General features: G+C 38.6%; 2 protein-coding genes across 6 annotated transcripts in view; both read left to right on the forward strand.

The window, feature by feature from the left end:
* LOC117560726 (inactive phospholipase D5-like) overlaps positions 1–2,544 on the forward strand; it is a 72,754-nt gene extending 70,210 nt beyond the window's left edge. For all 3 annotated transcript variants that reach the window (XM_034237674.1, XM_034237677.1, XM_034237676.1), the window contains one exon: positions 48–2,544. In XM_034237674.1, coding sequence (XP_034093565.1) covers positions 48–601 — 554 coding nt within the window. In that variant the 3' untranslated portion in view covers positions 602–2,544. The remainder of the gene's footprint in view (positions 1–47) is intronic.
* A 2,575-nt stretch (positions 2,545–5,119) lies between these two features.
* On the forward strand, positions 5,120–14,712 carry cfap36 (cilia and flagella associated protein 36). Of its 3 annotated transcripts, XM_034237794.1 has the most exons (12): positions 5,120–5,463; positions 6,196–6,260; positions 6,376–6,477; positions 8,131–8,245; positions 8,323–8,410; positions 10,182–10,329; positions 10,540–10,632; positions 11,338–11,443; positions 11,613–11,785; positions 12,113–12,258; positions 12,666–12,758; positions 13,546–14,712. In XM_034237794.1, the coding sequence occupies exons 1-12, from the start codon at positions 5,358–5,360 to the stop codon at positions 13,604–13,606; spliced, it is 1,296 nt and encodes a 431-aa protein (XP_034093685.1). In that variant the 5' UTR covers positions 5,120–5,357; the 3' UTR covers positions 13,607–14,712. The 3 variants fall into 3 exon arrangements, with proteins under 3 accessions (XP_034093685.1, XP_034093687.1, XP_034093686.1); XM_034237796.1 differs by lacking the exon at positions 12,666–12,758; XM_034237795.1 differs by lacking the exon at positions 10,540–10,632.
* The last annotated feature ends 157 nt before the right edge of the window (positions 14,713–14,869 follow it).

A 14,869-nucleotide genomic window follows, 5' to 3' on the forward strand; every position in this document is an offset into this window, starting at 1 on the left:
TTTGATACTGCAGCAACTGATATGTTTCTTGCTTGGTGTCCTGACAGGTAACCTTGACTGGTTGGGGAATGAGTTTACCTTTAACACTGGAGTAGGCCTGGTGATCAGTCAGCCAGAGGGCATCGAGGAGAGGAACTCTACAGTGGTGGAGCAGCTACGGGCTGCATTCGAGAGGGACTGGTTTTCTCGTTACACCCACTCACTGCAGGCCAACAAGACGAACGTCTGCAGCAAACAGCAGATCAACAGGCTCGTGCCGGACAAACCTGGCCACCTGGACAATGCACCAATGCCTATCAGCGTAGACCCGCATGATAACGGACCTGCACCAATTAGACACAAACACCAAGATGATGGACAGGCCCATGTTAAAACAAAGCACCATGACGACAGACTTAGCAAAATTGTTCTGCAAGGCAAGGCCGATGGGCTGGAGCCAATTATAGACAGTTACCAAGAGAGGGGACAAGTCAAAATGAGCCATGACCTTGACAGCAGACAGGTTCAAATCAAAGGTAATCACCGAGACAATCCAATGGATCCGCCCAGTCAGTCAGCTGAGAGCAGCGGCAGCAGAGAGATCTTAAACGGGTCGCTGTGACCGAGGAGCTTAATGAGAACTACTCTCTTCCAGGTACAATGGACTGGATCTTTGTAGCAATTTGTTGTTGCCATTTTGAAAAACGTTGAAGATATTTAAGTGATATTTGGTTTGAAGGACTTGGTCATGTTCATGAAAGAACTCAGGAAGGAAAGTATATGCTCTGATGCAGTCTGGCACTTTTGACAGATTTTTTTAAGAATGAAACCAAAACATTTTGGTTGAGAAGAAACACTGGATAATACAGATATATAAACGTACAACTTTGCTACTTATTTAATCTTACTCCTCTCCTTGTTGAGATCTCTCAAGCCAAGGAAACAGATTGAATCTTTTTGATTGCCTAATTATTATATGTCACTTTAGATGTTTGTGGCAGTCATTATTTATCACCCTTTAAAAGGGGAAAAGACGCCTGCATGAATATGCAGAGATTGGAAGCAGTCTAGCTACAATAGCTACATTGAGCATTTAGGAACACTCCAAAGTCATGGAAGATTTACTACACACCTTCACATGTTGTGTATCTTTTATCGCCTCTTAATTCTGTTTGTGTAGCTCCAGCAGTATTCTGAATAAGTTGCTGTGCATTTAAATTGTTACTTATAAAACTGATAACCTATTTATAAGTTATTCGAACAAAGCAACCTGAAACCATCTGTTCAGTAATGGATTCAGATGCTCTAATGTCAAATTATATTCATACAAAACAACCCTGTGTGTATATGTTAACACAGATCCCAGTCATATTTTATATTTAATTTGTCGCACTAACTTTCTGATTTGAATCCCATTTATTCCTGGAATTAGCCCATTACTCATTTTGAGTTCTGACCCAGAGTTAAGAAGCTGGGGCTCTAAAGGAATTGATCACATCAGGACCACCATGATTTATCCTCAATACCAGAAGCACTAAAACACTGTAGACAGCTGGTTTAACCCAAGACTTGAGGCGCCGTATATCTCTGAATAGCAGGTTGGTGTACAAGAAAAATGTTTTATTTTAAGGGCGGTAATATTGAATTGGATGATGCACATGTTCTACTCCACAACACCAAATATAATAAGGTGTGTATTTTCAATCAGACGCTGCCAGTGAAAAATGACTGCCTTCATTGGTTTTTGTGAAAGGCAGATGTTTTCCCCAGGAGGAAGAGGAGCTATAGATCTGAATGGCTTCTTATAATCATTTAAGTTACCAAATATAAATCCTAGGAAAAGAAGATCGAATGGGTATCTATAGTATTCTGCCGAATGCAATGTGATTTATTGAACAAATACTAAAGGAGCAGGTAGAAGAAGGGCCAGAGGGTCTCTGCTGTGCAATCAATAAAATGCATTTTGAACAGAGCCTGACAGTTGCAGTTGCTGCAATTTAATTTCAAGGACACTGTTACTTGTCTCCTCTGACTGATGTATTATTACCTTTACCGTGTGGAGGTAAAGGAAACACTTCATGAAAGAACACTTTTCAATGAAAGCTGGTAGAAGCTTTTATTTGCATTTTTTAAATGTCTAATACCTTTACACACTCTTTATGGCACTTTTTGCAACAATGCTTTAGATTTTGTGTTGCTAGAACATTCTTTTACTTCCAAAGCCATTAGTCAAGGAAACATTTCCAGAAAGATTGTGATGTTTGATGAGAAATATGCTGAACCTGATGCTCAGAGCTTTAACGTGAAAGCATGAGGTGAAATGAGTGTGTCTTTTGAAATAACTTAGCAGGAATAACTGTATACTTTTAAGGAAACATGTTAATTTCCAGGTTCACATTATATTTTCAGTTCCTAAATGAGCCAAATCTGAATAGCTTGTTGAATCCCATGTTTTTAAGCTTGTAATTACTCCAGATACCCAAATGTATGTGCACAAGAACTGCACACGTGAGGCTTTTATGTTATGTCCCCTTTAATTCCGCCACAAAACTGAAGTTTTTACAACAGAATGCATAAAAGGTTTGGCTGTAAGAATTATATATTGCACCATTGTTGTTGGATATCAGAAAACACATCAATAGACTATTTAAATCCGATCATGATGGATCACTTCTGCCATCTAGAGGCTGTCTTGAGAAAAACATTTCTTACTTTCTTAACCAAAGTATTTTTAACAACTGCTGTCTATATGCCACTTCTTATGAAGCGTATAAACGGCAGCAGAGGTTTTTCCTGCTAATTTTTGAACAATAATGATGTTGATAGCTACCATTTATTGGTTTGAGGTTATCAGAAGATCTTTTTTTAAAACACACATATTGTAGTTTGGAAGTAAATGTATTGCTAATGTAGCCTGATCAAAAATTATTTAATGAATGCAATAGGTACATGTTAAACGATAACATGCATAAAACAAAACACAACTTCCCATGCCTCTGTGTTTGCACGTTTTCTCTTTCTATATTCATTCATTAACTGTTTCATGACTCTTATATGAACCAAGCACTATTATATGTTTCATTTGTAGAACAGCTTCTCCATATCGAGTGAGTAGAGCTTAATGAGTATTATCTCAATAACAACATATTGTCTTGCAAAGCATTACATCAACACGCAACATTGACAGCTGGTCTGGAGTCAGATTCAGTTTACGCTGCTATTATAGTATTGTTGCACAGGGGGCAGGAATGCTGCTAATTCACACTGTACACCCGCTTTTAGTTTACATTTTATTTTCAAACTATTTTGATCATTAAAACAGTGAATATTTTCCAACTGTTTACAATCTGCTACGGCTACAAAAATAATAGGAAGGTTTCCGTAACACACTTTTAAAAAACTGAGCAATATTTGCTGAATACTTTGTGAAATATACAGGATAGATGGATGAATATTCTGGATGGGTTTTAAGGTAGCTGCCACGTGTTACAGACTGACATACTAACTGTCTGGGCCAATTTAAATGTTCACTGTTAAAGCTTTGTCGCCTACCTTTATTCTATTGACTTGTTTCGGCATGACTGCTGCTTGCATGCCCTGCCTTTATGAACTGTGCACAGAAGCTATGAGTCTTTTTAGAGATAACAATGATCATAATGAAAGCATATATACCTTTAAAAAAAAAAAACAACAGAAGGAATGTATATTTATTAAACACTCTTGATAATGGAAACTACTGAATTATATGATCGCTATGTTTTTACTCTTAATAAAAAATATATATACTCTAAGCTTTTTATGTGTGGGTGTGTTTGTGCTTAGTGTAAGTGATGTGTGTTTCCTTAACACTAAGGCTGTTAATTAAAGCAGGATGGCTTACCTCAGAAGTTAATCCTTACCGTATTGTGGCTGTCAGTCAGGCCTGTGTAACCCTAATGGACTGTTCCCTTAACCCAACTTACTGAAAGGTAAAAGTGGCACAGACATTTTAAATGCTGTATTTCAATCCACACATACAAATCAAGATACAAACACAAGGCAACATGTTGCTGTATCAAATGGTTATATGTTTTTGTAAAAATGTGATCTGTAACTCATCCTCAGTGCATCCAAATGACACCTGGTTTGTTTGTTTTTATGGAACAAATTCAATGTTCAACCATTTCAGACATACAAGTTCAACATAGTGAATTTAAATAACATAAAATATATATTTTTTAAACACGATGATAATTGAAACAATTTATAACATAATACCTGGATAAATAAACTCCATAAACATAAACTTGTAGGAAAAGTATGCATTATTTTTTCAATATTTTCATAATATTTCTTCATAGTATAACGATATTGTTCATTTTTTAGTAAATATAAGTGCAGAGGTGGAAGAAGTACTGAGACCGTGTACTTAAGGTCAATTCTTAGTACTCATTATGCAGATTGGCCCTTTCCAGAACAATATATTTGATGTTTTAATTATAATTTCTTGTTGCATTTCAGTGGTATCAGAGCTTGTAAAGGTGCAGTTAAATTAAATTACTTTGTTCACTTCAGGGTAGATTTTGAATGTTGCAGGCGTAACTAACGTGTTGACTATATTTTACATTATTAATCAAAATCTGCAAAGTAAGAAAAGGTGGAGTGGAGTAAAAGTACACCATTTACCTATTGTAGTAGGGTAGAAGTATAGAATATTAAAACATTGAAATAATAATTAATAATAATTAGTTAAGTACAAATTCCTCAAAATTGTAATTGAGTAAATGTTTCAAATATTTGTATTGAGAAGAAGCATACAGTTGTAAGCAATAGTACAGCCTTCTTTGGGGTGGCAATCATGCTTCCATTTTTCAACATAGAAGACAAACAGAACAGCCAACAAGGAATAATTAAGAAAAGAACATAACATGACAGGGATACCATACTTAATGACATACAAAGTCATAGTGGGAAAGAACATACAAAATAGTAGCCTTTATATAATACAAATAAATAAACTTAAAGGATGTACTTTAGTAAATGTACTTAGTTACTCAACACCACTGTAAGTGTTTAATGTTAGTGTCACACACTTATACGTGTCTGGGCTTGAGCACCAACGGACTGACGTAACGGTTACCTTAGCAACCGATTAAGCGTCACCAGTCCGGGCTTCAAATTCATGAGTGCGCTTTTCTTCCCGGAGACCGTCCCGTCGAGAGAGAAGGCAAAACAGCCCCTGCGACGCTCAGAGGAGACTCCTTCATGAAGAACAATACACCAGATGTCTTTTTCCACCATTTCGGGTTGTGTTTCTTCGTGCTGTAGCGGAGCGGGACGCGCAGGACTGACGAACATCACCGGGCTGGTGTTGTTGTTTTTACCGAGCAGCAGCCACCATGGCTGAGGAAGAAAGTGAGTGGATTTTGGAGAGCATCGTTGGCTACCTGGGGAGTCCCGAGTGGGTCATTCCTGTCTCGGACTTTATGGAAAACAAATGCACAGGTAAGGTATTAAAAAAAACAGCAATTTGTAGACTTCTGGCTACCTCTTTGGAGATGTGTGGAACGTTAGCGCGGTGGCTAAGCTAAGGCTAACAATGTTTTGTTGACATTTTGTCAGGCTATGATACTTTGTACCGTTCACTAACTTTACACTTTTCTTAATAAACGTTTTTTGTGCAAGTTAATCAGACTTTAATAACAGAAAGTCAATATGAAGCCACAAAGGACACAATTAGAGAATCATAACAGAAAAAGTAGTTAACTAGCTTGCAAAGTAGAAACCTCAGCTATCAAAAAGGTCATATATACTGAGATGAGAGAAGTACTTAGATCTTCTACTCAAGTACAAGTAGAAGTAACAGAGTGTAGGAATACTAACAAGTAAAAGTCCTGAAATTGAAATGTTACTCAAGTAAGAGCACAAAAGTATTGGCCTTTAAAATATACTTAAAGTACCAAAAGTAAAAGTACTAATTTTACAGATCCATTTCAGAACAATATATATTATATGTTTTGGTTATACTTATTGACGCATTAATGTGTATTAAAGATGGTAAAGGTGCAGCTAATTTAAATGAATGAAAATGGTAGTTAAGAACTTGAGTACATCTATTTAGTTACTTTACAACACTGCATATATACCAACTTGTCTTATTTATTGTAATGTATTCTCTGGACAGAATATTGATGTTGAATTTATATCGTTTGTGTTTTTAATTTGGCCATTTCTTAGTGTTTGATGACGAAGATGAGAATAAGTTATCATACACAGACATCCACCTGCAGTATAAGAAATTGGTGAGTACAGTCCTTGGCCCAGTTGTGTCAAATTACCTCATCAAAAATAACTTGTTAGTGGTTTTCTCTTGCTGACTCATTAAACTGGACTCATGTAAGCTGCTTTGTTTTGTAGGTGGAGACGCTGCTGGGGAATTACATGCAGGAGGTTGGCATCAACGAGCAGCAGTTTCTGGACGCATGCACCTCTCCTTTTGCCAAGACCAAAACCCTGCAGGTACTTTAAGCTCCCTGTTGGCACCCAGTCTGTGGTGGCACACCCTGTCAGCCTGCCAGTGAACCTGATGGGAGGGAATGGGCTTTGCCTTACATAACCACGGGTGTCCTGCTTATACCTGAAGCCATACATAATACTGATAATGTAATTTACTTTTACCCATAGGAAAACAATGGTGTCATTGTTATTTTCTAATAATTTACACACACACACACACACACACACACACACACACACACACACACACACACACACACACACACACACACACACACACACACACACACACACACACACACACACACACACACACACACACACTAATGTTGCTGCAACAAAGTGTCCAACAATACTTTTTTTTCCACAACTCTAACTAAAACCTTACATGACATGTTCATGATGATGCTCCTTTAATATTTACATTATATTTTATTCAAATTTTGCAGCACTATGTGGCCTATCAACTATCTATATATTCAGTACTCCTTATGGCTGACTATCGACAACTGTTTGGGCGAAATTGACCTTGGCCTACTTTCATTTGAAGGTGTAATTATAACGGAAGATACTTTTATCTATAGCCAAAATGAGCTCCTGCTAGGTTTACATAGTTTTATGATGGTATATGTTTTTTCGAGGATTCATACACACCACTGCAACCCTTTTGTTTAGTCAGTTGGAAAAATAACAGCTCCTCAGTTATTCATGTAAGGTTTGTTGTTAATTAACTTACAGTTTCGCAAAGTTGTAACTGTTCACCCAAAACAGGTTAAGCTAAATGGCCAACTAACATGATGTTTTAAAATGTGTTTTTGCACTTAAATAGCCATTTTAATATTGTACTTATATTAGTTTCAGATTGGCAGAGATCGGTACTTTATCATAATCCTCAGTAAAACTAGATATCATTCATTTCCACTAAATTAATACAAACCAGGTTAGAGTCTCCCAAAACAGAGATTATCTTTACCAGAAGTTATACATTGAGCAGTCTCATGCAGTCATACCAACAGTAGTAAGTAGAAACAGCTTGTACTGTAGGTTTGGGATTCAGAACGTGGAGACCTGTTAACTAGCAACTCTGAACTTGTATTTAATGTTGTTTGGAAACATTTGCCTAGCATTAGCCTACATGGTGGACAGACCCTTGAATAAAGACAGGAAGCTTGTGTGATAGATTAGGCCTAAGTACTATTCTGTTTGCAAACATAGCTTGCTTAGTCAAAAGTATCCCATGCTGAAAGAACTGAACATCCTGTACTGATCCACAGGGGTTAACAGGCAATGATAATCTCATAGGAACATTGACAATTCATGATTTTAGTTTTTTATAGTACAGGCTTTATCGGTGGAAAAAATCAAGCACATTTGGTCCCAGCACTGTCGCTAAAAAATAAACCACAATGGAGAATGTGTTTTATGTATAGCCAGTCAGCAATAGCATTTTTTTCAAATGTGTCAATATCTCGATGTATTTGCTGTAAAGCGTTTTTTACCTCTCTTGACCTGAGAGTAGCTATGCAAGAGGAGGTTAGCCTTCATGATACTTTTTATACCAGCTAGCTAGCTAGTGGTCATGCCATTTATACTTCGTTGTCTTTTTGCGACAGTTATTTCTCATGGTCTTCTATGTGTATTTTATTTGTTGTACAGTCGGTGTTCCAGCCAGTTCTTGCTACAGATGACTTCCAGATGTTTCGCTCACTGATGGTCCAGAAGAACACGGAGCTGCAGCTTCAAGCCCTCAGTGTCATCAAAGAAATGAACGGTAGGCTGGATTAACACACACTCTCAGACAGGAAATCACTCCCGATGAAGCCCCCCTAACATGCCTGCTGTGTGTAGGGGCCCTCCCAGAGTGTCTGACCGACGGAGTGGACGTGATGACGGAGCTGCAGGATCAGGAGATGAAAATCCTGCAGGAGGTTCTCAAGTAAGTCACATATTATTATGTTCTCTTCTACTCTCTCTCTCACTCTTATCTTTCTTCTTCTCCCTCTCCCCCCTTTAGCATTATCATATTTTAAGTTCTTGCAGTGGCTAAGAGTTTCATTTCAGGAAAACACAAACAACTGTAAATCTAGAAACTAGGATTTGAATGTATTGGCTGTCCTGACCTCAATGATGGACAAAGTTAGCATGCATGAACGATAGATTCAAAGGTAGAATCAAACATTTATTATTATCCTTATTATAATATGTAAAAGTATGTTTTTAAATGAGTGTTGTGTGAATGAGCTCTTCATATCTACATATAGAGGAGATGTGGGAGTCTGCCATGTTGGACCTTTAAGTGTCTACAGTCAACCTAGATACAGGCTTTTGGCAGGGCTTTTCGTGTTTTTAAATGACCTGAAAGCCACCTCTTTTTCTGAAAAACAAATCCTACATACTGTCCCTTTTTATTTCTGAAATAAAGCACAAAAATCATTCTTATGTAAAAAGTGTAATGAAATGTAGTTTAATGTATCAAGGCTGAAATACCACAATAAATGCATTCTGAAAAACCTCTCACACTAAGTATACTTAGATATATACTTATCTAATCAATTTTGTACTTTTTTATTACTTAATTAGGTGTGAGTTTTTCCTTATTATGCTGTTCTAATATTTCCACATTTTCCTTATGCCTCCACTGTCCGTGTGCCGGGTGTCAGAAGCCGCTGCCCTGCTCTCTAATGGGATTTTGCTCGTGGCCGCGGGGCCAAGTAGAACACTGAGTCTAATGGGACCGCGGTTAAGCTCCTTAGGGTGCAGCTAAATTAGGGTGGAGAGATTGACACTAAACAACCAACTGAGATTATTAGTATTTTTATCCTCATTGTTTTACGAGGATACCTTGGTTGCTGATCAGAGCTGCATCATTCTGCATTCCCCCGTTGATTTTAGTTTGATTTTAAAATAAAGTGGGAGGCCCTTTGGGAAACTCCAAGATACTAAATGTCACCGTTTTGGCCCTTTGTGTGAAAACTTAATGCGCTGGAAGAATATTCTAATATAACAATCAGCCTACCAAACAATTTAAGACAAATGATGCAATATACTGCATTTACACATATGGCTAGTTAAGTCATTGTGTGCATCTGTACAAATACATCAAACCACTATATTGCATGATTTTGCTTTTACCTGTAATTTAATTTAGCTATCAGTGTCATAAAGCTTTTCTTGTGAATATCAACTAATAGACCAAATCCTTTCCTTCTTGTACATCTCTTTCTATATGCTAACACACTGGATAATGCTTTGAGAAAGTCTCCTCTAAGGCAAATTAAGTTGTTAAATTAATCAAATTAAAGGATCAGTGTAGTGCCAGGGCAAAGTGTCTTTTTCTAGTTAATTTGTGCTATTAGCCAAGGATTAAATGTATAATAGATCTTTAACTTTATATAAACTAATCTCTTATCACACATGGGCTACTAATCACACTTGGCTTAAGTAGGCTAGGCCAAATGCTCCACCTCTCCATCTTAAGGAGAGTGAAACATCATATGAGCCATCAGATTTGGATCTGCTCCAAAAATGTAATCGATGTATCCTTGGCCCATGGACCTGTAGTTCTTCAGTTATCCTGCTGACAAACAAACTTAACCCAAAACATAATTGGTGTAGGGAATAATTATTTCTGCACAAGCAAAAATTCAGACAATGTGCCCTGCATCAATTCTAAAATGTGTATTTATCTTCTGCTACTTTGTCCTCAGGAAGTCAAAAGATGAGTATGATAAGGAAATGTCCAGGAGGCTGCTTTTAGAGCACAAGGTTGGCAGCAGCTCTGATAAGCGATTGGCAGAAAGCAGCGAAGCCCAAAATACCTCCTCTGCTGCCAGCCAACCGAGCGGCGCTGCCAAGGTGAGACACCATGAGCCTGAACGAGCCAAATGAGACGTGCAAACCTGCACCAAACCACTTCTTAACTTTTTTTTCCTATCAATTCAGACTTTTACCGTTCAAAAACTGATGCTACCAATGATACATAGTTATTTCCAACATCCCTTTCCCGTTACAGTCCACTCCTTTCTTTAAAATAATGTCTCCAATGTGTCATTATTCCATGCTAAGGCCAAAGCGGAGGGGAGAGGTGACAGCAGCCAGAGTAACGGTCACCATGCCCCCCCACTAGTGAACGGAAACACAGTCCCTGAGGCTAATCTGGTAACTGAACCCCAAGTAGAAGTATAGTAGCACAGTTAGTGACCTAATAATCAATCATACTGCTCTATCTGAGGATGCATTTATACCTGTATCTGTATCAGCTAACTGTATAAAAAGGGGAGGTTAATATAAAACTCAACATGTGTAAATAAGGTTCTGCATGCTCTTGTTAACAGTAAAGCATCGGTGATTGATCCAGAAATTCAAATTTAACTGTACGGTACAAAAGTATGAGCAGGAAATTCCAAGCTTAAGTATTAATGCATCCTGAGGGCAGATAGTAGCTTTCATAGCCTGCGTCAGTAGGTAGACCATAAAGAAGCTTTGTAGTTTTAGACTTAAGTTGCTTGTGTAAGGCAAGGCAAGGCAAGTTTATTTATATAGCACCTTTCAACACAAGGCAATTCAAAGTGCTTTACAAAAAATGAAAGACATTAAGAAAATGGCATTTAAAATCAGTCATTAACCCATTAATCTGTGTAGTATCAATAGATTAAAAACATTTGCTGACTGCAGGGTGAATGGGACGTGGTTCTTTAGATTCATCTTTGTAGATGAGCCCTGTGCACAGTATGATCATCGTCAGCTTCACTCCTGTGATATCTGTGAAATGGTTCCTCTGTAGTTGCAATACTGGGCTGAATCTGATTCAATGTCTGGGTCATCTGTCCAACATGTATTATTGTCTCTGATCCTTCCCTCCAGCTCAACAGCAGACCTGTCACAACAGATGAGAGACAGACGTCAGCTCGAGGAGGTGGAGAGAAGAAAAGTGCAGCCAAGAGCAGCTCCACTTCTAAACCCTCCCCAGGTAACTCAGAAGAAAATATATCAAAAGTATAGTTTTAAAAGGCCAATTCCCCCTCTGAAGGAGTACTGTGTGTACAGAAGAATGGTGTTCTATTGTTTATCTGGTCAATAAACCACATGTTTGTCTCAGAAGCTGCACATTCCCTAACTGATTGAATATGTGTGTGCAGATTGCGGCAGTAACGGTGTGGAGTCCAGAGTCCTTCCTGCAGTGAGACCTCCAGTGAAGTCTGGTGACCCCCCCCTCAGTGCAGGGTCCAGGGAGCAGAGCAGCAGCCTGACCCCCCCCGAGGGCTGGCTGGAGGAGGCTCACAGGGAGGCCGGCTTCTCCAAGCCATACACCGTGAGTCTGTCCTTCTTCCCCTTGTTTCCTTTAGCACAGCTCTGTGGGTTATATACAATATGATAATAACACAGATTTGTACACCTTACAGAATCAGAATACCTTTATTAGTCCCACAGAGGGACTGTGAAATGAAGTTATAAATTACTGACACAATTCAATTCTGTGTTACGAAGCCTTTCTTTTAGACAAAGTCACAAAATGGAATCTCACACCATGTATGATGGCACAACAATACATTGTTCCTGTTTCTACTGGATTTCTTCCCAATGAATGCCCCATAACACCTTTATTTGAAGCCCTCTTCTGGTTTCCCTCCCCCCTCAGGAGTTGTCAGCGTCTCAGCAGGAGCAGCTCCAGCAGAGGGCAGCATATCTGCGACAGCAGAGAGACAAGCTGCACGCTCTGAAAAAAGAACAGCAGAAACCCAAACAGACCATCGTACCAGAGGAGGCTCCCGCTGTCGTTACCCGGTAACTACAGCCTCTTACTGTCCCTCCTTGAACCTTAGAATGCAGCAGAATATGGCTGATGACGTGAGACTAATTAACTACTCACTATTTCCTAATATTATGGTAATGTTCTTCAGAAATCAAGTAAGGAAATGATCCATATCCATACTTTTCATTTTGGTCACATTTTTATCTTTGATTTCCCAATCTTTGTTATCTCCCATTGTAAAGCGTCCTTGGGTTTCTTGAAAGGCGCCATACAAATCTAAGTTATTATTATTATATAAATGACATTCTCGATTTCACCTGATTTTCTTTAACCCACATTTTCCCTCCTGTTCTTTCCGTTAACCCTCTGTGTGACTTGTTTATTTGGTTTGTTGTTCTTACATTTCTCTCTGCCTGTGTCTGACCTGGCTGCTTGTCAGGAGGCAGTGGGGCAGTCCCAGAGTAACGGGGTCTGTACCCCCCTACCTCCTCCTGCTCCAGCACAGCACTCTGCTCACTCCTCCAAACAGAAGGTGATCCGTCAGCTGCCCGATGTGAACACGTGTCCTCCTCGTACATGCGTAGTGTGGTGTTAGGCTCTCCCTTCTGTCTGTTGTACTGTCTCACACAAACGTACTGAAACTCCTCCATCACTCAAGCTCCTCAAAGTAATGAGAATAAGGTCTCATTGATATCGTGGATTGAGAGTCGAACCCAATGAAAATCTATTTGTATGCTTAACGTTCGAAAGCTAGCATTTTCATTTACAAACATATCCTCTTCAGATGTTTACAGCTTCATACCTATTTTGTTATTTGACACTACTTTTAAAACCCGTAGTATAGTGATATTTACAATACCAGCTGACATGTTTGCCATGGATCGTTTGTGAAAGTTTGGGGTTCCAAGGTTGAAATCAAGGCCTTGAAAGCGTGTGCTAAAACAGAAATTGAAATGTTCTCAAATTGCTAGTAAACCGGCTACGTTCCACTGTCTGCATTTATGTCTCCCGCTTTTGCATCATTGTTTCACGCACTAACTGCCCCTGAGAGTGCTACAATTAGAAAGCTTGAACCGTGTGTCAAACTGTTCCATGTTCGGTCCTTGAATTTTGAGTGAATTGTGCCTGGAAAGTTATTGAAAGTCCCTTGAATTTGACGGTAAAGTAGATGTGGTAACCCTGAGCTGCTTGTGCTTAGTTTTCTAGTTGTGTTCTTCTTACGTGTGCTTGGTGGTTTTTCACTCCCTCAACATTTTCTCATAAGCCATCTTTAATATCTGGTTTTTAACTCTAACGCCTGCTCTGCTGTCTTTACACAGGAGATATCTGCTGAGGAGAAGAAGAAACTCCAGAAGAGAAAACATCTGGCTGACAAACTGAAAGAGGAAGTCATCAAGAAATAACTTCCCCTACAACTGCAATATTCTCATGTATAGCCTATCTGATCCAATCCTTTCTAAACAAGCTTCCTCTACTCTGCCTCCTTCAGCCGCATTATTCACCTTGCATAACACAGATCAGGTTTTTACCCAAAGATACCAAAATAATCAGATCTTCCTTTTCAAAATTGTTCCATTGCTGTCTCCAGACATGTTTTTATATTGTGTATGTGTCAGTCACTAATAGGAGCGCGCACACACACGCGCACACACACGGCTTGTGTCCAAAGCGCTGCTACTTTTGCCACTAGGTGAACTATTTTAATTGTAAAGCATTTTAGCATGTCGGTTTCCTAAATGCAAGAATTATGGATTTTTTCCATGCACTCATATAACCCACAGCTCAAAATCTAACAATGCAGTAGGGCTGCTCAATTAATCGCAATTACGATTTTGGTTTGCAACGATTATGACAACATAATCGAAATAAAACGATTTTTAAAAAAAATAAAAATTCTTAAAGTTCAGGGCAATCAACTGTTAAAAACATACTGTTCAGTTTTTTTTTTCAATAAATGGGTTAGGGTTAACCCTTAGGTAAATGGATAATAGTTTTTAATAATCGTGATATCAATGATTGACCCAAATAATCGAAGTTATTATTTTTGCCATAATCGAGCAGCCCTACAATGCAGTACTTCTCTTGATAGTGTAAATGTTTTTTTATTTAACGCTACACTGGTAGGTAATGCAAAATCAAGATTCATAACTAATTTATCTAGTACCATTGAGTGAAATAGTGGGTGATTATGGACACATTCCTCAGTTGTTTCTCTAGTCAAGAAGTTCTTGAGAAAAGTTGAAACTCAACATGAGGCACAGCGGGCCTGGAGCTGTATCTCAGAATTGATGTGAAGGGGAAATAAGACATTAGCCAGCCAATGTGCAGTCTTGTCGTTAGCAGCTACATCAGAGCTGAAAACACTGTGGAAGTTGTCAAGATGAACACAGTCGTGTGATCATGAAGGGGCCAAGAGTGTGTCGCTTCCTATGAGGAATTCAGTATTTCATGTACACCGTTTAATAAATCACATTTTATAGAAACAAGCTTGAATCCAGACTTTGTGTGTATAAAAACGACTTTCAGTTGGTCGGTAGCTTTTCTCACATTAATCTTTTGATGTACTCTCTTTTACTCTGAGCCATGTAAATCTTCACGAGTACTAAATATTGTGCTTGAACAATTTTCCTCGTACAAAAACAC

The sequence above is a fragment of the Gymnodraco acuticeps genome, unplaced genomic scaffold, assembly GCF_902827175.1.
Source record: "Gymnodraco acuticeps unplaced genomic scaffold, fGymAcu1.1, whole genome shotgun sequence".
NCBI classification, from domain to species: Eukaryota; Metazoa; Chordata; class Actinopteri; order Perciformes; family Bathydraconidae; genus Gymnodraco; species Gymnodraco acuticeps.

Bases quoted from the DNA above. Each gene is read 5' to 3' on its own strand.
- cfap36 (XM_034237794.1), top strand. From the start codon at position 5,358: ATGGCTGAGGAAGAAAGTGAGTGGATTTTGGAGAGCATCGTTGGCTAC. The intron at 10,330-10,539 runs GTGAGACACCAT...TTCCATGCTAAG, and splicing joins AACCGAGCGGCGCTGCCAAG to GCCAAAGCGGAGGGGAGAGG. The intron at 12,759-13,545 runs GTGATCCGTCAG...GTCTTTACACAG, and splicing joins CTCACTCCTCCAAACAGAAG to GAGATATCTGCTGAGGAGAA.